Below are 21,379 nucleotides of genomic sequence, written 5' to 3' on the forward strand. Positions count from 1 at the left end.
AGTTGCAGCCTTCAGAGAAATATTGTACCCTCTTCTGCATGTGTTTGCAATTCCAAAAATCAAATTAATTATTTTTCCATTTCTGCAGCAAACTGTACGGCTGAGCGATGGCTGGATTCAGACAACTTTTGAGAAGTCAGTTCCTATGAGCACTTACTTGGTATGCTTTGCAGTGCACCAGTTTCACTGGGTAGAGAGAATATCCGCTAGTGGAAAACCTGTAAGTCCTGTTGCAGCCTGAACATGGTTCAGATGATAGATGTACTGTGATTTGCATATTTTAAAAAATGAATAATCTCTTTTTATAGTACAAACAGGAACATATTTTTCCCTTTCCTATAACCAATTTTATGCAGCCTATTTTATCAGATTATGTATTCACAGTGGTCCCTCTGACTTTGATACATGCAATGTTTTGCAGTCCTTCCCTGTCTCCCATCTCGGTGAGATCCCAGTCAGTACCTTCCATACAGGCACAGGGGTGAGGAAGGAGCCCTATTTCTCCAACCTCACCCCTGACTTGAACCCTAGAGTCTAGGGGAATGTACAAGTCCAGGGTGCAAGAGAGTCACAGACCATGGATAGAAATAATTCACAGTTTTCTGTGGGTTCTAACATTGTAACACCTTTTAAGGTGTGAATCTATGCACTTGATGTCTTCCTACTTACAGAAGACATAGGACTACAACGCCATGTGCCATTATGTATTGGCGTTAATATTCTTTATTTTACAACAGCGGCTAAAGGCAACTGCCCAGTGTAAGTTCTTATCAAATAAGTAAGAGAAGTGATAGTGCCTGCTTAAACAGCTGGGTATTTGGTAGGTGCCCTAATGAAGTGAGTATGTTTGAATCTGAATCCATAAAATTAAAATAGCTCCTCTATTTAGATGCAACAGGCAGTCCAATCCAGTTCTTGCTTAGATTCAAACCTCCCGAAGGTGTAGCTGACCAGGCACAAGGACTTCACAAGACATTATGTTGAATCACAACCTGAAAACCTAAATACAATTTGCCCCTCAACATAAACTGCTCACTTAGCCTAAACCCTAGTCTGGGTTGCTCAACCCATTGTTAATTATGTATTGGTTTACATCTTTTTTACAGCTGAGGCAGAGGATGATCCCAGAGTTGTATGCTTTTGCTTCTTCCCCTTCCTTTCTCCTTAGGGGTGTAACACATGGTCTTGTGGTTCAGTCGAGCTGTCAGCGCTTTCCTCCTCTACTGGAGGCAGTGACACCAATGGACAGGGAATCTAGAGCAAAGCCCCAGCCAGACCACTGTTCCCCTAGCAAGTAAGCTCTTCCTGAGTTTCTCTAGCCGAAAAAGCTCAGCAAATCCTTCCCTACTTAAGGATGTCCACTGATGTGAAAATCTGCCTCGTATAAATCTCCGAAGTGCAGATCCAGTTCTTAGCAAAGACTTCCTGGCATAGCGCTGTGCTGAGGCCTCTCTCCTCTACGCCCTCACTAGCATCATGCTGTATGCTTATATTATTTCTTGACAAATGACTAAGGCTAAATTACACTTAGCCAAGCAAAAGGAGCCTGGTTTGAGATACGATGCAATATTCTTAGATCCCTGCTGTTTGGCTGAGTAATTTGCAAAACAGGAGAACATTTTAGGCCACCCAGCTACGCAATTTTGTTAACCAGATGCTCTTCAGCACGTCTGCTCCATTTATTATCAGGGACAGGATTTTTGTTATTTGGCCTCAACAGATATTCTCTGGAGTATAATCATTTTAAGAATCATAATTTGTGCAGCTTTCGTAGAACATGTGCGGTAGGGGGAAAAAAAAGTGCTGAAGGTGTATGTAAAACTCTTTATTTTCTAGACGCAAAAGTTAACATTCTCTGCTTGTCCATGCCACGCTCCAGAATAAGGCTCTGAAAACAATATTTGGGATTTATCCCCAAGCAAAACCCACAAAATCCTGACTGGTTGTAGCTTTTGTAAATAAAAGGGAATGTTCCCTGAAACATGGTAATTAAAGTGTGTGTGTAGAAGCAGGGGTATTCATGTCAGTACAGAGGTTGCCTGAAGAAACATCTTCCAGTTCAGGCCTTGATTATTACACATTTTATTAACGCTATTCACTAAACAGTTGTTTGAGGACTTGCCTGTACTAGGAAACTTCGTTTTTATGTAAGGTTAAAATCATAACCATTCCTTTTCTCTTAGCATGGACAGAGTTTTACCAATATAAAGGACAGGTGTAAGATTGTTTTTAATCAAGACAGCCACATATACTCCATCACTAAAATCACCTTTTCCCTAGGAAAACCAGGTCTTTAGAGCTTTTAATCAGATATTTAGAAAGTCCTTCTCCTAACCAGTTTCTTTCCAAAAATTTTGAAGCCCAGCTGCACTGAAACTGCTGAAAAGGACATTCCGCAGTTTGCTGTATAAATTGCTAGCAATAAATCCCTCATCCAACAGAAAGTATCCATGTGATCCGTATATTGCTTTCATAAACAACAGCAACAGCATACAGCTCACTTGACTCAGTAAATTATTTAAAAACTTTGCCGTTCGCTCTGAAAACTGTTGCCCTAACAAAGACAAAGGCATTAATAGAATCGATGGTGGGAAATGTGCCTACAGCTGGAAACAATGCTCCTGAGCTGATTACCTGTCAGGTACCAAATGTCTGGTTTGGAAAATCACAGAGGGATTTTACAAATGAAACCCAAAGTCAGTTCTGATGCATGCTGAAGGTTTTGGAAACCATTAATACGGATCAGCTAGGGAACCAAAGACTGCTAAATTGGGTAAAGAGCTTACTAAAGTGGAAATTGTAGATTGTAATTGCAAACTGACCCTGAGGGAAATCCCCTGGCTGGAATGGAGTCCCGATTGAATTTCATAAGTTTTTTGGGGGGTTGTTTTTTCATTCCAGCTTTATTTCTGACCGCTTACCCATCCTCCCCTCTCGTTGGAGGAAGTGTAATTTCATGGTATTGAAATCAATGTGTTGTCAGGCTCCAAGAGGGCTCCTAGAGCAGGCCAGCTCCTTTGCTCAGTTTGGACCCTAAATCCGTGGCTGAAGGCAGGACTGAGGAGTAAGCAAGCCACACAAATGCAGCCAGGAGAATGTGGCCCATTCATAAGCGATGCAGAGCCTGCAAACTGAGGTGGATCAGTTTTCCCAAAGCCAGAGACTTCACTGTCCATTAAGACCTCTTACTTTCTATGTTGGAGATTTTGGGGGACAGTGGACAACCTACAGCTCCTGACAGTGGCCACTGCAGTGCTATGGCTGTGCTCTGGGGCAGAGATCTGTGTGAGCTTTGGGACAAAGATATTGAGTGAAAGACCCCCAAAAGACTCCATAATTCTGAAGTCAAACTTTGTCTTCACAATGAGGAGATAGCATCCAAAAAAAACTTTTTCAAGCTGTAGGCCTCCTCATCATGGTTATGCGTGCCTCTAGTCCTCCAGGACTTGAGGTTTCCTATTGCTTGACAGTAGTAGCCAAAGCACTCCCAGGCACCAAGACTTAGGGATGGAAAGGTCAGCACTCAACACACTATTTGATGTGTTCAGGAGAAAAAGCATGCTCAGATATGCAAGAGGAGCCAGAAATAGTCACTCAACGCACACAAGGCTACCAAACATGCCAGCTTTCCTGGACCTGCCTGGTGGGAAGAGAGAGAGCTGATTTTTGCCTGGGATTTCCAAATGTGCAGCAGCCCAGCAGGCACTGGGTCACTGTATGGCCTGAGAGGTCCTGGGCAAACAGCCACTCAACCTGCCTGGGCCAGCATGTCCGGGAAGACTTACAGATCTGGAAAAGACACTATCTTCAAATGGTCTGAGATCTTCAAATGTACAAGGACAAGAGAAAATTGGGTAGGAAAGTTAGGAAGAAACTGAAGAATATAAGGTGTTACAGGCTTCAGACACATGTCAAGACAGATGTGCTCCTAAAGATTGGTATGATGGGATCAGTCCAGCTCAATGTACTGCTGAGAACGAATGGATTCCCTTCTGTTGTACTTGCCCAGGTTTCCTTCTTGAGAAAAGCAGGCCTTGGGAAAGGAGGGACTGGTATGCACCCAGGGCCTGCTCCAAGCTTGGCCACTTCTGGACATGGGTCTTGTCAGTTTTGCAGTTTAGGCATACTGAGGAAAACCTGTACGGATTATGCTGACTTGGCCTTTCTTATGTACAACATTCAAAAAACTTTGTTGCATAAATGTGTTAGGGAACAGAATTCAGTGTTCAGGCCAGTCTCCTGGAGAAACCTACAGTGTTATAGGTACGTATGTTAAATGACTTTTCAGTGCTTGCCACCTCCTAAATTCTTCTAACTGAAGACTGTTCTAATTGTCTCTGTATTTTACAGCTGAGAGTTTATGCGCAGCCACGGCAAATACACACGGCAGAATATGCAGCAAATGTAACAAAAATTGTATTTGACTTCTTTGAAGAGTACTTTAATTTGAGCTATTCTCTTCCAAAACTAGGTGATTATTAATACTTATATTTTTCATTTTGTTATTTCTCTTTCATGTTTATGTTTCTTCTACAGGTCTCTGTGCTTTGGAGGAAAACAGAGCATGAAAGCAGTTCGTTGCTAACTGCTGATATTATGTCAGGATGTTTTAAAACTGTACCCGTGTAGTTCAAGATGTTCTTAATTGTCATGAGGGAGGGTTGGTCTCAGTAACAGTGTAGTTACCATTTCTCACAGTTCAGCTTGCTGAACTGAAGCACTGGTCCTGGCATCGTTATTTTAAAGTGTCTTCTGAAAAATCAGGGGAAGTATTGGTGTCATCAGCAAATGGACATCATGAGTTAAATAGAGCCAGAAGAAGTTTGAGAAAAACATGAACCACTTCCATGGGAACTCCTGGACAACAGTCAGCAGTGAGATAAGTGAAGATGTAAACTGCCAGAGAGTACGTCATACCATTTATTAACCTTAGTGCAAAGTGGGTGTGTATCCACTTCCTAGAAAGATTAATGTGGTCCAGCATATAATTTGTAGTTTCTATTGCTGGGCTAAATGGAGACCCAGAGCTAAACAAGAGTGGCACACTATCAAATTCTGCCCATGGTTACAAAATAAGCAAAGAAAAAGTTGGGCATCCTTTCACTTGGGCTATCTGGATTCTGGATCTGATCTGCACAGTTTGAACTAATAAAGTTGGGAACATAATCAGAGTTTTGGAAATGCCCCCTCCTAAGACCTCCAAAGAGGTAATTCAGTTAGGTTCATGAACGTAAAAGGATGGAAAAACATTGACTGCAAACAAGTTAAAGTGATGTAATTAGGAAAAACAAAACAAAACAAAACTTTGAAGACAATTGACAATGTTGTGCAAACCTTTTATTGGCTATTCATACATGCACCTATGAGGCTAACCTGTATTACTTTAACAACAGATTTTTACCCCCTTCTTTCAAAACATCATCTGAGTTTACTGTTAATATCTCTTTGCATTTCAATGACAACTGCATTAGGGAAACCAGTATGATAAGTTGTTCTTTTGCATGCTGGTGCCCAGTAATACTTGGGACTATATATCAACTATGCTTCATATTCAAACCTTCACTTCCATAAAAGCCTCATGATTTTGCCAGGTCAGTGTATGGATAGGGACCAGTCTGTGCTACAGAGTGGAATGGTAACCCCAGGTCAGCAGTATGACAGGGTAGATGCTCTTGTAGATTTTATACTGTTTTTCTCATAATGTCTATTTATTGCACCACAAATCTTGACTTACTATGTTGTTCCCTTAATATTGGAACTCATCTAGATCAAACCTGATGAATCAAATATGTTTCTGCATAATGGTTTATTTCAATATTGTATTTCACATTGATTCATGGTTTCTGGCATTGCTATTCTCCTTGTGATCCTCATTTTGACTGTCAGTGAAGCCCTTGTTAGACTATCAGCTTTGATTCTGTAATTAAGTTTTTTAAATTAAAATAAGTAATTCCTACTTTCTTTTAGGATGGAGTGAGGGTTGTTTGTTCTATTCAGTTTTAAATCCATCTGTACTTTTTCACTAACCCACACAGAAAGGCTGTGGTCATTACTTGCAGAAGCAAATGCCAGTCCAATTGAGTCTGCAATTCTCATTTAAACCTGTATTGATTACTGACCATAAATGAGTGACCCCCCACAAATTGCCAGGAGTAGAAGCAGATGTTGTTCACTGCATGGGGGATTTACTTCAGTTAACATGTCAATAAATATTTTTAATGCAGCAGTGTGACAATGACATGCCTGATTATGCTATAGATAGTTTCAGGAGGTTTACTGCCTACAGCACATCCCCAGACAATACTATTAATTTCTGGAGCCAAAATTAATTAAGGTATGATACGCATGCTCCCAGGAGGTGGCATAACATCACCTCACAGTACAGATCCTTGGCTATCACAACTGATCCTAGCTCTATTAATCTCAGCAGAGCCAGGGTGCTTGCTATCAGCTGCTGTAGGCCAGATCCTTGCTTCTTAAACACAGGTTATAGACTGCAGTCCACAGCAGTAAGACAGAATCACAAATGGTAAGCAAAACAGGCTGTGAATACACAGAAAAAGGACAAGCTAAGTGGCTTAAAGGATACTGCAGTAATCATTTTCTCTTTCTTTCAATGCAGATAAAATAGCTATTCCAGATTTCGGGACAGGTGCTATGGAGAACTGGGGGCTGATCACATACAGAGAAACAAACCTGCTGTATGATCCCAAAGAGTCAGCCACTTACAACAAACAGAGAGTAGCTGCTGTGGTAGCCCATGAACTCGTTCATCAGGTACGTTTTAGGACACAATTCATTTGTATAGTGCTTCAAATGTGTAGTCACAACATTTTAATCTCAAAAATACTGTCATTAACTCCATCTCGGGATCTTCTATGTGTGCTCACAATTTGATTGCAAAATATCATGTTAAAACAGTTCCCCATTAGAGCTTTGAAGTACCATAACTACTGCCTTTGAATTTTTCTCAAGAAATGCTTGGGTCCAGACTGTGAGCCAGCTTAACAAAAATCTGTCTGAAATGCCTTAAAGGAACTAATCTGCATGTGCAGATGTCTCTTTTGGGCAAGAAAATAGGGACAACTATATACTAAGGAGGCTGTCTGAAAACATGTCCTTACAAGCACAAATCATCTAATCAAGAGGAAGAAACTAAAAATATTTTCAGTGGCACATGAATCAGTAACAGTTTCCCCAGTAATATGTAATCTTATAATAAAAGTGATGTTTTAACACAAGGCAAGGCCTGAATTCCTATATAAATCCCAGAATTATGGTAGTTTTCATCTGGCAACAGGAAGAAATGTGAACAAATGAACGTTCTGTGTGGAGATGTGAGATACTGAAATGTATATTTACCATTTTGCTAACACTACATCTTTCAACGTTTATAATTGTAGTGGTTTGGAAATATGGTGACCATGGACTGGTGGGATGACTTGTGGTTAAATGAAGGATTTGCCACTTATTTTGAGTTCCTGGGAGTAAATGCTGCAGAACCAGATTGGCAAATGGTAATTATTTCTGTCCTGTGGAGGGCTGTTGGACTGGGGGGAATATTTTGGAGGGGAGTAAAGATTAGACAAGGATGATGAAGACTTAAAGTATATTTATAGAAAACTAACAGAGTCCAGTGCAACACAAAGAAATAGTTGGTTTAAGCTTTTCCACCTGCCTATGTTATGGTCTGAAACAAATCAAAATAAATTTTATATAGTTAATCTGCAAGGAAGACTCATTCTTTTTTGACAAGTGAGTCAAGAGTTTGGTTATTATTATGGCAAATAATTCCTAGGTGGATTCTGGACAGAGCCTTAGTAATTTTGCCATGTTGTGTAAAGGTCTAACCCTGGAAGACAGAGATTCCCCTTTATTTATTTAGTTGGGCTGTAGTGGCCCTTCACAGGACTTGTCTTAGTATTATCTGACCTGGTGAGGGTTGAGGACCTGGGCCTGTCTCCACAGCTTGGGCTACTGGTCAAGGAAAATATCAGATCCCCCATTCAGCTGCTTCCAGCATTTTAACTGTCATTTCAAATGCCCCAACTCAGACAATCTCTGCTCTGCATAGTGCAAAAATAGGTACTGCTAGTGGATGGCCCACAGTACTAACTGTGCAGCAAAACAACTCCAGTCACTTTAATGTGGTTGCAGGCAAAGAGGGTAACCTTAAATATGCATTAGATGCCCAGGAAAAAAAAAAATAGTGTCTGAATAAAGAGATGTTTCTTGCTCTCTCCTTCCCCCCCTCCCAAGCATATGTGATGGCGCATAGCATGCATATTTCCCCCAGCTGTCCAGGTATAATGAGATTCTGGCTACTAGAAAATATATAACATATGCCAGTGGAAGGAAGCAGGTTTTGCATAGGCTAAGCCTGTTGTCAAAATATACTAGCCCCTGAGCCTAGTCACTTTAGAAACAGGCAGTGCCTACTTGGTGTTTCCCCTGCCTCCCTCCCCATAAATATTTCTTCTCACCCATGTTATGTGAGGCTGAGAACAAAATCATTCCTGGGTCACCTTTTTTACACTTTGAAGTAGAGGATCTGTTGTGCTAACTACATAAGAAACATTTTAATTACTGAGCCTAGAATTTAAAGACCCTTTTGTGTCCAGACACTATGTTCATTTAAGATCTAGAGCAATTTCAGTCTTATCATCCTAGTGAGTATTAGAATAGGAAAACTAAATCGAAATTTAGTTTTTTTCGTTAATACTGATTAGAAGTAAGGGGATTTTAACTACAGGCCACTTAATCTTTTAAAGCAATTATCATCACCTTAAAAAAATTATAAACCTTGGGATGGGGAGTGCTGCCTCTTTTCTCCTTCCTTCCCTTCCTCCCTAGCTCCATTCTTGCAAGAGGAGCTCATAATCCATTCCAGATATTGTCACACTGCTGAAACTGGTAATAGAGGCTCCTTTTTTTTGCCTACAGTGGGGGTTTTTGTGTTATGATACACACGGGAAAATAGGACTTGCAGAAGGCAATTTATCTTAGTTAAGGAGAAAATTTATCCCTCCCCTCTCGGATATAAAGTAAGAGTTTGCAAGTTCTTCTTTAGAGGAGGTGAAATTTCATTCCATTTCCAACTGCCTCCCCCTAGAGAAGCTGCAGTTCAAGCTACTTATTTTGTGAAGTTAGACATATAGTCCTGCCTTTGTTTCTATTTTAACATCTTCTCTTTCTCAGCTTGATCAGGTTTTAATTGATGATGTGCTTCCTGTAATGAAGGATGACTCTTTGCTGTCTTCCCACCCAATTGTGGTTGATGTGTCATCTCCAGCTGAAATCACCTCTGTGTTTGATGGGATATCCTACAGTAAGGTAGGATATCCTCCTGTTGTGACTTTGGGTGCAAAGAAAGTGGAGGCTTGGGAGAGGAGATAAAAGACAGGGGAGCTCGTAAGCATAACTCCTAACCAACTTGGGCTGTGTCTGCGGAGATGTTTTTTTCTGGGACATTCCCAATTGCTGTCAGTGATGATTTGGTCAAAAACAACTGGGAGGAGCCATGCAGCCAGAGCCTCGGTCAGCCACTATATGCCATGCAAAGCTGCTCACAGCATGCAGAGGTGCAGGGAAATCACAGTGTCAGCATCTTCTGCTGCTAGAGTTGTCAGGTTTAAAATTATCCTAAACCAGATACTAAGCACAGTCCTCTCCCATCACCTCATGTGCTGATGCCGCCCAGTTATGTCAAGCCTCACAATCTAATGCAAGGGCAGATGTCCATGTGTCCTTTCTCTCACTTCCCGATCACACCTTTGGGGCAGTATAACTTCTATTTTGAGGAAGCAAGACAAGGATCAGGAAAGCAACTTTCTCTCTCATGATGCTCACAATATCCCAGCCACCCAAGAGGCCTTAGCAAAGATGGGGTACACCAGCCTCTACTGGCATTGGCCCTAAACCGGGAGATGAGTTAACTCCACATTTCACTGAGAGCTTAGGATTGACTTGCAGCACAGTAGCCTGTACCCACAAGGTGGTAGAGAACATGCCATTAGGTGTTTGACAAGCTTTTTGCTCATCCTGGGGCTGTCCCTGTCAGTGGTGGTGGCAACCTGTGCCTATAAAGGCTCTCTCAAGAGCCAGCCAGAAGCGACTGGAAGAATACTCTGAGTCTGAGCAGCAAGATGCCAGGATGCTGGTGCCATGCAACCGCTGTTGTGACCACAACATCTGGTAGTACTAGCTGTGCGGGGCAGCAGCCAGGAGCTCAGCACTTGTGGAAAAGTGCTTTGAGGTCCAGAGCATTAGAGAGGCCAGCAGCTTTTCTGAGGGTCACCACTTTGATGAGGTCAGCAGGATCCAAGCTAGTAGGCTGAAGCCGGCTTGTCTCCCTCCATATCAGGTACAGCCAAAGCCATTTTGTCCTTAGATATGGAACAAAGCAGGTCTCTCCCAGACTCCCTGGTATCTAACCAGGGAGCCTCTTGACTCAAGCTCCCTGACAACACTGTTGCTTCTAGTATTTTTTTCAGTACATTAAGAGGAAAGTCTGAAGAAGCAAGAAGGAAACACCCCTGTCCCTCTTCCTCACCACCACATATGTCATCAAGGTGAGGAAGGAGCTGGGATTCTGCTCACTCCTCAACCAGCTATGTCCCATGTTGCTTCTGACCCTGATACACCACATTTGTGTTGACAGCTTCTTGTACAACTGTCAGTGTTCCCTATCTGATGCCATAACAAGTATCCACTGAACACACAAAATCCACCATTATTAAATCCTGCTTAATGCTTTCCCTCCAAGCTCCCATTATCATCTAAACATAAAGTATGTATTGCATTGCCTTTGGCTTTAGCTGTGCTAGAGTAGAGTCTGTAGCTGTAGATATTACTTTTATTAGCTACACTTGATCCATCCATTTCCATCAGTTTTCTGTTTTCAGTTGTTAAATCCTCTACCCAACAATACAACCAGTATTTATTGCATCATAAATGCCTCACAGTCAAATCATAAACCATGTGAAAACCTGCATTGTGTAACACTGTTCTTAAATCAAACTAACAAAAGTCAAGAAACATGCAGAGCTAAATCAAACACTCTGGACCAAAATGTATTTTAGTGGTGAGCTAAGCAAGAGACATACTTTTGCATGGTCTGAAAAAACAATGGAGAAAAAATTCCAGCTTTTACTCATCACTTTGTGCCCAGATAATTGCTACATGAACTCATTTTTTTTTAAGCGAAAACACTTGAGGACTCATGCATTGTTTGGGAACACTCTGCCTGGGATATAATTTGGCTTGGGATATAATTTGGCTTGAATGAGAAAGTATTCATGTAGATTTAGTTCAAATTACTGTTGGTATTTATATATAAACGCAATACAAAATTAACTTGTTTCTTTTTTTCTTTATTTTGGCTTCTCTTTTGCATTTTTCTTACAAAAACAATCTCCTCATGGTAATATTCATCACTAAACAAATAAAGCATAATTTGGAATGCTCTCCGTTAGTTTTAACAGAGCAATTACAGGGCTTATACAATCCTAGAACTCTAATGAATTGCCTAAGGGTCTGTGGAGTCATTGTAGTGTATTCTGTAAGGGAACCTCGAACTGCTGTATGATCAGTAAGGCATTATGCCCCTAGGAAAGCTGGACTAGAGTAGAGCTGGTGACTACACAATTAATGTATATTATTTTTTTAATCTGCTCTTAAAAAGTAATTGCATCTCACCTCTTTTCCAGTTCAGTCCTCTCTTTTAATTTGAAAGATTTTATTAATGTAGCAATGAGATTTGTTGTGTTTGGGGTTCAAACATTGATTACCTTTTCAGAAAACAGATACTTAAGTAAGTTCTGCTAGAAATTTGCTCTTGGGCCCCAACGTTTTTGAAACCTCCTAGCTAAAGAAGTTTAGGATTAAATGTTCCACATTTCTGCCACATACAATCTTGTCATATACTTGGCAATTACTACACCTCTCTAGGAGAAGTTATGTGGGTGTTGATAAAAGACTCCCCCTTACATCCCCATCAGACAAGGTCAGCTATTCAAATCAAGGTCACTTTCCTGAACATCCCCAAATAGCTGAAAGAAAAGAAAGTTATTAAATCACTGGAGTGCCTATAACTAGTAATTTTGTTAGGATGAGTTTTTCTCAATGCGCTCCATCATGGACTACAGAGGAATGACAAGGGTAGGGGGAAGAGACTGAAAAGCAGTAGTAGAAGGTGCAAGGGGCTAAATATACATTGCAATTTCAAGCAAAAGAAATCTCCTCAGTTCCCAAATGCATGCAGAAGTGTGTATTTCTACTCCGACTTTCAATATAAATGGGAGGGGATGATCTATGAGAGGTGATATCAGATAAGAAGTGGCTTATAGATGAAGCTGAGGAACTGAGGTACCCTAGTGCATACACATGGCCTTCTGATCACCATTAATCGTAAGTAGCCTTATGATTACCACTCACAGATATCTGTTCTAAAGTTTACTGAATCTTTTTTGAACATATTTCATGGCAAACACATTAAATTAATGTATTAGAAAAGAGTCATCTGCTGACCACCTTGACTCTGCAACAATAGTCTGAAAAGCAGTTTGAGGCATATGTGTTCAAACAGTCCCTCTGCCATGGCTTGTGCAGTCAGGTTGTTATTCCCAGACACATAAATAGGGGAGACAGGATTTACTGACAATTCAGATAAAGTCCTTGTTTTCATGGGACAACTGGATTTTTAAACCATTCATAGCATTGGACTCTCAGCTGCCCTTTGATTTAGTTTGGAAAATGAAAGCATGCTAATCCTAAAATCGTATTTTGTGTTTTAGATTGGGTTTGCAATGCTTTTGTTTTTCATCATTTTGTGCCCACTCTGTTCTTTGTTCCACATGACTCTTCTACTTCTCTCTCCTGTCTTCCCTTTGTTTCTTTCTTCTTTCAAGGTTCTAATTGTTTTTCTTTCTGTGATACCCAAGTAAATTCTCTGATGCCAATTGCACTGTGCTTCAGAGGCCAAAGTTCTCACACCAGTCCTCAGCAAAGCTCATTCTGAATCTTGAGATGGCATCCCCAGCATGTAAAGCCTCGGAATTGCAGCATTTTTGGAGTTGTCTACCTGTTGGGCATTCTGCAGAAGTCACTTCACCTCATCAGGCTGTGCTGCTGGACAGGGCTAGTTCCCTAGGTGCCCTTACCCCTGCCCTGTTCAAAGTGAAACAGGGAGCCCTGCTCACAGAAACAGGTAGAGCGGCAGAACAGCAACCTCCAGCAGCAGGGCTCAGGAGTTCTTCCTCTGGCACAGCTGAACTTGGAAACAGGTGTCTGGTCACAGCTAAGGACCAACTCTCACATCCAGAATTAAGCTTTGGCAGGCATGCTGTGCCAAGAAGGAATTAGAAAATCCACTTCCTTCATCAGATGGATGGTTTCTATTTTTGCATTACAAAATATTCATTCATATGTTACTCCTTACATGAACAGAAATCCAGTGTTAGAGCAGCGTGGAATGACCCTCTCCCCTTTCCCTTTGTCCTCAGGGTGCATCGATCCTCAGAATGCTTCGAGACTGGATTACACCAGACCTCTTCCAGAAAGGCTGTCAGGTAAAGGTGGCACCAAAACATGCCAGAAATGTAGCCTATCCTTGTATGACAGTAGCAAAGCCATTATTCAAAAAGTAAATATCAGAGTTCCTGGTATTAGTAGCAAAAGTATTTAATGCATTTCAGTACTGAGTGGATAACATCAAGGGGAAGAAGTTCCATGCTCCCACAAAAGCAGGAATGTGAACTGCATTAAGATTTGATAGCCTGCCAGTGAGGATCTAAATTCACACAGCTTTTAGTAGAGAAACCTCCTCCACCCCACTGTTATCCTGTTGTCAGCTAGGATCCCCTCGTTCGGCTGTAAATTATGTCTGCAGCTTCATATGGCCATGATCCTCCAACCCACCCAAGCCTGCTGTGCAGGGACACTCTTACAGGCATAAACCCTAGGGAGCTGCGGTAATAGGGGGTAGAAAAAGGAGATATTGCACAGTTCATAGTCCTTTCTCATGGAGGAAAAAATGTGATGCTACAAAATTATGGAAAGAAAAAAATGGGAGAAAGGATCCCTCCCAGAAAGAGTAAGGTTATCTGCCTTTTCCTCTGAACCGACATCTGTAATCTGTGAAGTTACAGCACAGGTTTACCACATTTGTTCTTACCTCCCTCTCTCCTGGAGACCACATTTATGGGCTGCTACAAGACAGTTGTATTTTCCTTTATTTTTCCCTTCATATATTCAGTCAGGACAGTTCCACAAGATGGGAAAATACAGCCACCTTGTCCATTTCAAAAGACTAATACTTCCTCTCTACTCAGTGCCTTCAAGAACATTACAGTAGGTAGTTGTGGCTAACAATGAAACAAACAGCACCATCTACTGACTAAACATTACCAGGATCCAGGTAAAAGGGTAGGAAATCACTCATTAAGCAGCCAGGTAAGACACAGGACAGGAGTAGTGTTTAGGAGGTGCAAACACTTAGCTGAATAGCATTATTCCTTGTAACAGTCATTCTGATCACACCTTAAGAGTTGTCTAGACTTTCCTACTTCCACTCTGAGTCCACAGCTAGTGAAATCTCCTGAAATACTTCCTCTTTCTAAACAACCCCTTACATTAGACAGAAATTTGCAACAGGGTATGCTGGTGTCCATACAAACAAAATACAAAGAACTCTTCAAGTACAAATTTATTTCACACTAAAAAGTCACACTGGAAAATGCTGACTTTTAGCATTACGTGATTCATTGGAAAGCAAAGGAACTTCATCAGCTGAATAGTGATCCATTTAGCCTCCTACTCACAGTACTACTGCCCATGGATAGATACTCTGTACAACTAATCTGCCCTCTGTGTATCGCTGCACAACTGAATATGTGTATTTTTTTCATAGGCCAAAAAGAAAGACCTGGTAGTATTTTCACAGTCTTCTACCTCTCTTTAGGAATATTTGAAGAAACACCATTTCCAGAATGCCAAGACGCAACAATTTTGGGAAGCTCTGGAAGCGGTATGTTTTGCAGCAACCCAAATCCTTGATAATAAATGTTTCATATCTTACCCACTGGTTTCAGTTTCCCAGACTTTTTTCTATTTTGTACCTCTCCTGTCAATGAGAGATCACAGGCTAGGCAGCCTCCCAGTATATTCCAACACATCTTAATTCTAGCAAATATATATTATTTCCTCATTTTTCGGCATACAACTGTGGGAGCAGAATAAGAAACAAGGAAGGATGCCTTGATAACAAACAGCCTTCTACTGAAACATTCCCCCCACAACTCAAACTCATCTTATGGGTGAAAACACCCCTCATCCACCCCTCACATGCACCTCACACTCTCCCTTATCTCTAGCCAGATTCAACTGTTTGAAAGCTCTCAACAGTATCCATCCCCAAGTAATTTTGGTGCTTATCTCCATCTCTAGCTTCTGAGTCCCAGCTGGGACATTCTCTGTGCCACCATTTTCTGATTTTCCTTTCTCCTTGAGGCTGGGCTGTTTCTTTCCATTGTTTATCATTCACAAAAGCCCACCTGCATGCTACCAGGTTCTTCCCCTGCTGGTATTTCCTTTCCTTCCACCATTGTGGACACTCACACAGCCCAAGTTGCACTTTTGTGTCTCCTTTCAAGTTCCTATCTTCTCCTTGGTCCTAGACATCTTCCTGCTCAGCAGGACTTCTCCCTGCTGTCTCTCTGGTCTCTGCATCTTCACGCCTGCTGCTTCATCTGAAGAAGGAAACAATGACCTTATCTGCCTTCCCTCATAGGTGGCATCCAGGGGAGGAAGTGGCAGCTTTCTCCAGCTTCAGTCTCTAGGACAGAAGTTCATCATCCACAGAATGGATCAAATTTTACGTTAGTGCAGCTGCTGGTGGTTAATACTGGCTCCTCCTTCACATGCAAAACAGGGCATGCTGCAAGGAGACTTCTGGCTTTGAAAAGTCTCTTTATGTCCTTTCTGTCCTGTTTGGTTATTTCCTCAGAAAAAATGGAGCAATCTTAGAGCATACAAGGGGCCTCAAAAGTTTCTCAGTGTTCCTTGTCCATGTTATTGGCCAGTGTCCTGCCCATATCTCATTTCCTCTGTCCATGTTCAGATTTCCAGCTCATTTCTCCTTTCAGTGACAAGCACAAAGAAAGGATTTAATGGAGTGTTTTTGGTACTGAACCTGCTCTTTCCTCTGCTCCTTTCTGCTCTTCTTCCTTTGTATCAGAGATACTTTTTTTTCCCCTCTTTGGACTGAATTTGCTTTTTCACTGCAACCTTTTTCCATCATTCATAGGCAAGTAATAAACCTGTGAAGGAAGTCATGGATACATGGACTAGGCAGATGGGCTACCCTGTTTTGGAGATGGGAAGTAATTCAGTATTCACACAGAAACGTTTTCTCTTGGATCCCAGTGCAAATGCTTCTCATCCTCCTTCTGATCTTGGGTAAGTTCCTGCTGTAAATGTCTATCCAAAACTGGTAGAAATACTGTACAAATACTCTCTCCAACTGACATACATGTAGGCAGTGTTATACTCATTCTTACTAAACTTACTCTCAGCATTTGTTTTCAAAAAGAAACCATCAGGAAGTTAGATACAAATATTTCAAATTTAAGACAGCATCAGCCCTTAGTCTCAGGGTTTCTTTCTCAAACACAGCAGAGAAGAATTGGACAGGGTCTCCCAGAAAATCTTGCTTCCACAAGACAGCTCAGATGATTGCAAATCATCTGTTGAACAACTGCAAATTATAGTCTGCCAGACTAAGGAAAACTGACACAAAATGTCTCTGTCCAGAAATCAGGTACTTTGATCCAGGTATTTTATACGACAATAGGTTTGTTGTTGTTTTTTTTCTGTATGGTGTAGGATCTATAATACGTCACAAGGTCTTCACATACAATACAAGGTCTTTACATGTCTCAAAAACATGAGTTACTGTGAAATAGCTAGTTGCGTATAAATGTTATTAATCCTCATCAAGAGGTATTTTTTGTCCTGTTTCACTCAGGATGGTATTGCTTAATTTTACCCATCTAAAAGATAGGTATCTATTCAAAGTTAGCCATCTTGGGCTTTTACATGGCCAGACAGCCAGCTACACACATTAATCTACCCTATTCACAGCAGGTGGGATACTGTACAGGAGCATATTTGTTAATTAACAGATGATTAACCTGAAGGGAGATGAACCCTACCTGTGGGTTGGTGGACCTGCACAGAAAAGTGGCCCAGCAGCACCATGACATTAACCAGCTGAAAAACTGTTCAGAGCTGGCATTGTGTATATTCTTAGCCAGCTCCAATTTTGAGGCAATACAACTTTGCCAACATTTCAGTGGAAGAGATTCAAATAAACCCATATTAGGAAGGTTTCATTCTTTGAACTATCCCAATCAGCTAAAGCAGTAAAACTTGCCTGTATGAACTAGAACTAAATCTACCCAAATGCATTTTTCCATTAGCTTCTACTAGTTATTTTAATACAAAGAGCAAGAACAAGGAGAAAATCAAGAAACAGTTGTGGCCACTTTATTGACTTCTGATTAAAAAGAAAAAACTTGAGCAATAGGAAGGCCCATGGTACTGGAAATTTTGGATAGGTATCAAAAGAGTTGGGATGAGATAATTACCCATGTATTTGCAGTGTTGTATTTCTCCCAATAAGCAGAAAAGTTTGCAGGCTTTTGAAGCAACTCTAGCTGCAAACTACAGCACTGTTCCATCTGAAGGCTGGTGTTACAGACCATTCAGGCAAAAACAGTTCTTTGTGTTAAAATTTTTTACTTATGGCACTATGTTCTGAGGTAGCAGACTCAGGAATCCTACTTTTGCTTGACTTCAAGACTTACAGTACATTGTTATTTGTCATTTCTTGAGTAGAAATCCCAGCACTGTTCCTACCTTAACCTGTCAAGAAGCTGAGCTCTGAGAGGGAAATTTGTTTATAAATGGCTTAAAAATAAACTGCAGTAAAATATATTATAATACTGATAATACCTATCCTTGGACAGACTTACTCCCTTGCCTAAAAGCCAATCCAGTGAAAATCAATACCTCCTCCTTCCACATAACAGGACTGGCCTATTACATGTCCGGGTGCAGGGTTTTGATTTGAGCAGTGAAAACTCCAAGCCTTGTGTATGCTTTATTCTCTGAATTCTTTATTGCAGGGATAGCCTCCTGAGCTGCCTGCTTGTTTCAAGCTTCTTCGGCTTGAAAGAGACCCTCCTGCATGCTGGCACTCAAAAGAGATGGAAGTTCAAAAGCTTGTGCTCTTAAAACAGTGCTGCTGGGCAAATATGTAGCTAAAGCATAGCATGTCAGGACCACGTTCTCAATATGCACAGTTAACAGGACACAGCCATTGTATCTTATGCTCAGGAAAAGTATTTATGTATGTAATCTCAGGAACATATAAAGAAAACTAAATAAAATCCCACTCATTACATGCATTTACAAAACCAGGGTTTTAAAGAAAAAAATCTTTTATGGGCTTTCTCTTGGGGAAACCCAATACTGGGGCTTCTGGCCAAACAACCTTTCTAAGTTCCACGGCAGTAATCTCCATAAGAGAACTAGTAAAATCTAGAAGTGCATACATTTATTCAGATATTTTTGTTTAGAAGATACAAAATAATAGCTGATTTTTCTTCCTGGAGGCAGCAGGAGGTACCATAGCCTTCATTTTGGTATTTTCTGGAAGTTAATGACCATTCACTTGATCTAGGGTTGTAAAGATGACTCAGATTTTCCTGTAGCACAGGTCACCAGGGGGTCTAAGATGAAAGAAAAGTCTCCCTGGGATGGACTGTAATATGCTAACATGGAACATCAGCTGACCGCTCAAAAGGGCTTAATAATTTTAGCAGCCATATGCAGGTGGCTGTGCAGGTACGCTCACGGTATGCTCTGCCATCCTACTTCCTTAACTGCCTGGTCACGGTCTTGGTCAGGCTGTGCCATGGCATCCTGCCAGCCCAAATGACTCCGCTTTGTCCTGGGTATGCCCTGGACTGAGGAGCCTGCACCTACCCACTGAGGGTATTCAAGGAATTGAAAAGCAAGAGGTAAGGTCACTTCTGGCTCCCAGTGTTTTATAAGGGGGCAATTAGGGTTGTCTTGGAGAAGGAAAATAGGCTGGAAAAGGCAAGAAGTCCTACTGACTGTATCGCAGTGGTTGCTTAAGCTCTTTCAGTTTTCCCATCTGTGAGAAAGGTTTCATACTACTTAACCACTTATTTCAAGTCAGAGTTGCAAAGATTAACTGCTATCTGCACAAAGCCCTAGACACATCAACATTAACACTGACATCAACCATCCATATATAATCATCTTGTACTAAATTAATTGCTTTGTACCCTGCTAGATTATTATCTGACATGACATGAAGATTTTGCTTAGCAGGGCTGCATGTTCCAGAGCTGTGGTAATAAGCTACACAGTTAGCACAATGGAAATTCATTCACATCATCTCTCTCTGATTATGGGTAATTATTACCATCTCCAGCACATGGAGTCACCAAGAGGTGAAGGCTGCATTCAGAAGGTCATGGCCCTAGCAGTTCCATTGATTTTCAGAAAAAAAAAAAAAAAAAAGAAAAAAAAAGAACCAGATAAATTGTGCAGCTTTCAGACTTAACTTTAGGCATGTAATTAACACAGTCCCATATTAACTTGACTAATCCATCAGCATTGGACACTGGACAAAATCTTACTCCATTCCCTTACTCAGTTCACCAGATGCGTTTTGAGAACTACTGGCAAATACAAAGTATTGAGACAAGGTACCGCTATTCCCCATCTCTAGAGCATGAACATGCTCAGACACTTCATGCTTTTTATTTTGCTTTTCAGGGAATATAACTGCCCCAATCATACCACACTGCCCCAGTTATACCACACCAATATCTGACGTTTTGTTGGCTGAATAGAGTATCATAGCACAGAAACATCTTTACAACATAAGCAACAGCTATTGGTAAAACGCTGCATTTTGTTACAAGGGATATTTGGTAAATGTATATGTACCAACACAGTTGGCTTCACAAAACAAGCTGTTAACATTAAACCAAATAAAAAGATACATTGGAGTTTTATTTTTAACATTTGGTTTCAAATGTCTTTTGATTCTCTTTCCCTTTAAATAATTTCAGTTACAAATGGAATATACCAGTGAAATGGAAACTTGGGAATTCAACAGATTATACTTTCTACAACACATCAGATTCTGCAGGTAAACTTCCCCTTCTCTTTTAACAACAATGAATGGATAAAGGCTTTCAATTTCTGTAACAAGAAATAAAACACAGAATTAACTTTCATGCTTTTCAGTTTTCAGATCTAGGAAACAGCACACAGCTTGGTTGTGCTGGAGTTAGTAGTCATTTCTGCAATAAAATGATTGTTTCCCGTATACACACATTATGTCAGTTTAGGCCCAATTCAGTAAAGTGCTTAAGCATGTGTTTATATTCAGTCTTATTCAAGGAAGCATCTAAGCATGCTCTTAATTATGATGTACTAAAATCAGTGGGACTTAGATGCCTTTTGTCAAGTCTAAGAAAAGAGGTGAAGTGTGAGGCTGCTAAATGCATCTGTGGCATGGTAAACTGGCAGTCTGAGTTCAGTTAAAGAGAAGAGCTACAAATGATTAAACACGTTTTCTAATTCTGATTTCAGGAATGAGGAAATGCCTGCATGGGTTTTTTTTATGATTGCCTTAATTATGCAGTCAAATCTTAATTTCTCATTCTACAACTCTAGTTCCCAAAAATGGGGAAAAAATGGAAAAAAGGAAAGAAATAAATTACTGACTTTCTGAGTTTTTGAATTACATCACATGTTGGATTTTCAGGAATATCATAATCAGCTCTTCTCTTCTTGTACTTTTTTGAATGTTACCTATTTAAAATGTAATTTGTCTTTTGTTCTGCTTTTTTTTTTACCTGGATTCTTTTAGTATCCATGAAAAAGCAAACAAAAAATTCTTATGCCATGATACAAGTCAGAGATTAACACAAAGAAATTTTCCTTCTCTAATTTCCACATGACATTACAGTGGGCTGCAAGGCGCTAGTAACTTGACAAAGCCTGCAAAGGCATGATTAGGTGTTTACTTCTACATCTGTATAAATCTTGGCTAGTAGGGCAAACAGCAACTGTAGGGAAAAAATGCCTTTTGAAATACCTTGTATGGATCATCCAAACAGAAAAGTGCTTTTAATTCCAGCCACCCTCAAACCACAGATCAAAGACCACTGGGCAGCAGAAAAACTTCATAAATAGCAGCACCAACTGGACCAGGCCAAGCTTCTGAGGCAGGAACGTTTTTCAAGGATTCATTTTAAATGGGAAATTCCTTAAA

General features: G+C 40.7%; 1 protein-coding gene and 1 long non-coding RNA gene across 2 annotated transcripts in view; one reads left to right on the forward strand and one right to left on the reverse strand.

The window, feature by feature from the left end:
* ENPEP (glutamyl aminopeptidase) overlaps positions 1–21,379 on the forward strand; it is a 37,114-nt gene that overhangs the window by 8,420 nt on the left and 7,315 nt on the right. Inside the window, exons 3-11 of the mRNA XM_064450117.1 lie at positions 89–220; positions 4,351–4,471; positions 6,623–6,777; positions 7,404–7,517; positions 9,199–9,333; positions 13,503–13,568; positions 14,960–15,025; positions 16,304–16,455; positions 20,169–20,248. Of these exons, the coding sequence (XP_064306187.1) occupies positions 89–220; positions 4,351–4,471; positions 6,623–6,777; positions 7,404–7,517; positions 9,199–9,333; positions 13,503–13,568; positions 14,960–15,025; positions 16,304–16,455; positions 20,169–20,248 (1,021 nt within the window). The remainder of the gene's footprint in view (positions 1–88; positions 221–4,350; positions 4,472–6,622; positions 6,778–7,403; positions 7,518–9,198; positions 9,334–13,502; positions 13,569–14,959; positions 15,026–16,303; positions 16,456–20,168; positions 20,249–21,379) is intronic.
* Positions 1–21,379, reverse strand: part of LOC135313129 (uncharacterized) — a 39,702-nt gene that overhangs the window by 3,539 nt on the left and 14,784 nt on the right. The window lies entirely within an intron of this gene.

This window comes from Phalacrocorax carbo, chromosome 4, assembly GCF_963921805.1.
Source record: "Phalacrocorax carbo chromosome 4, bPhaCar2.1, whole genome shotgun sequence".
Lineage (NCBI taxonomy): Eukaryota > Metazoa > Chordata > Aves > Suliformes > Phalacrocoracidae > Phalacrocorax > Phalacrocorax carbo.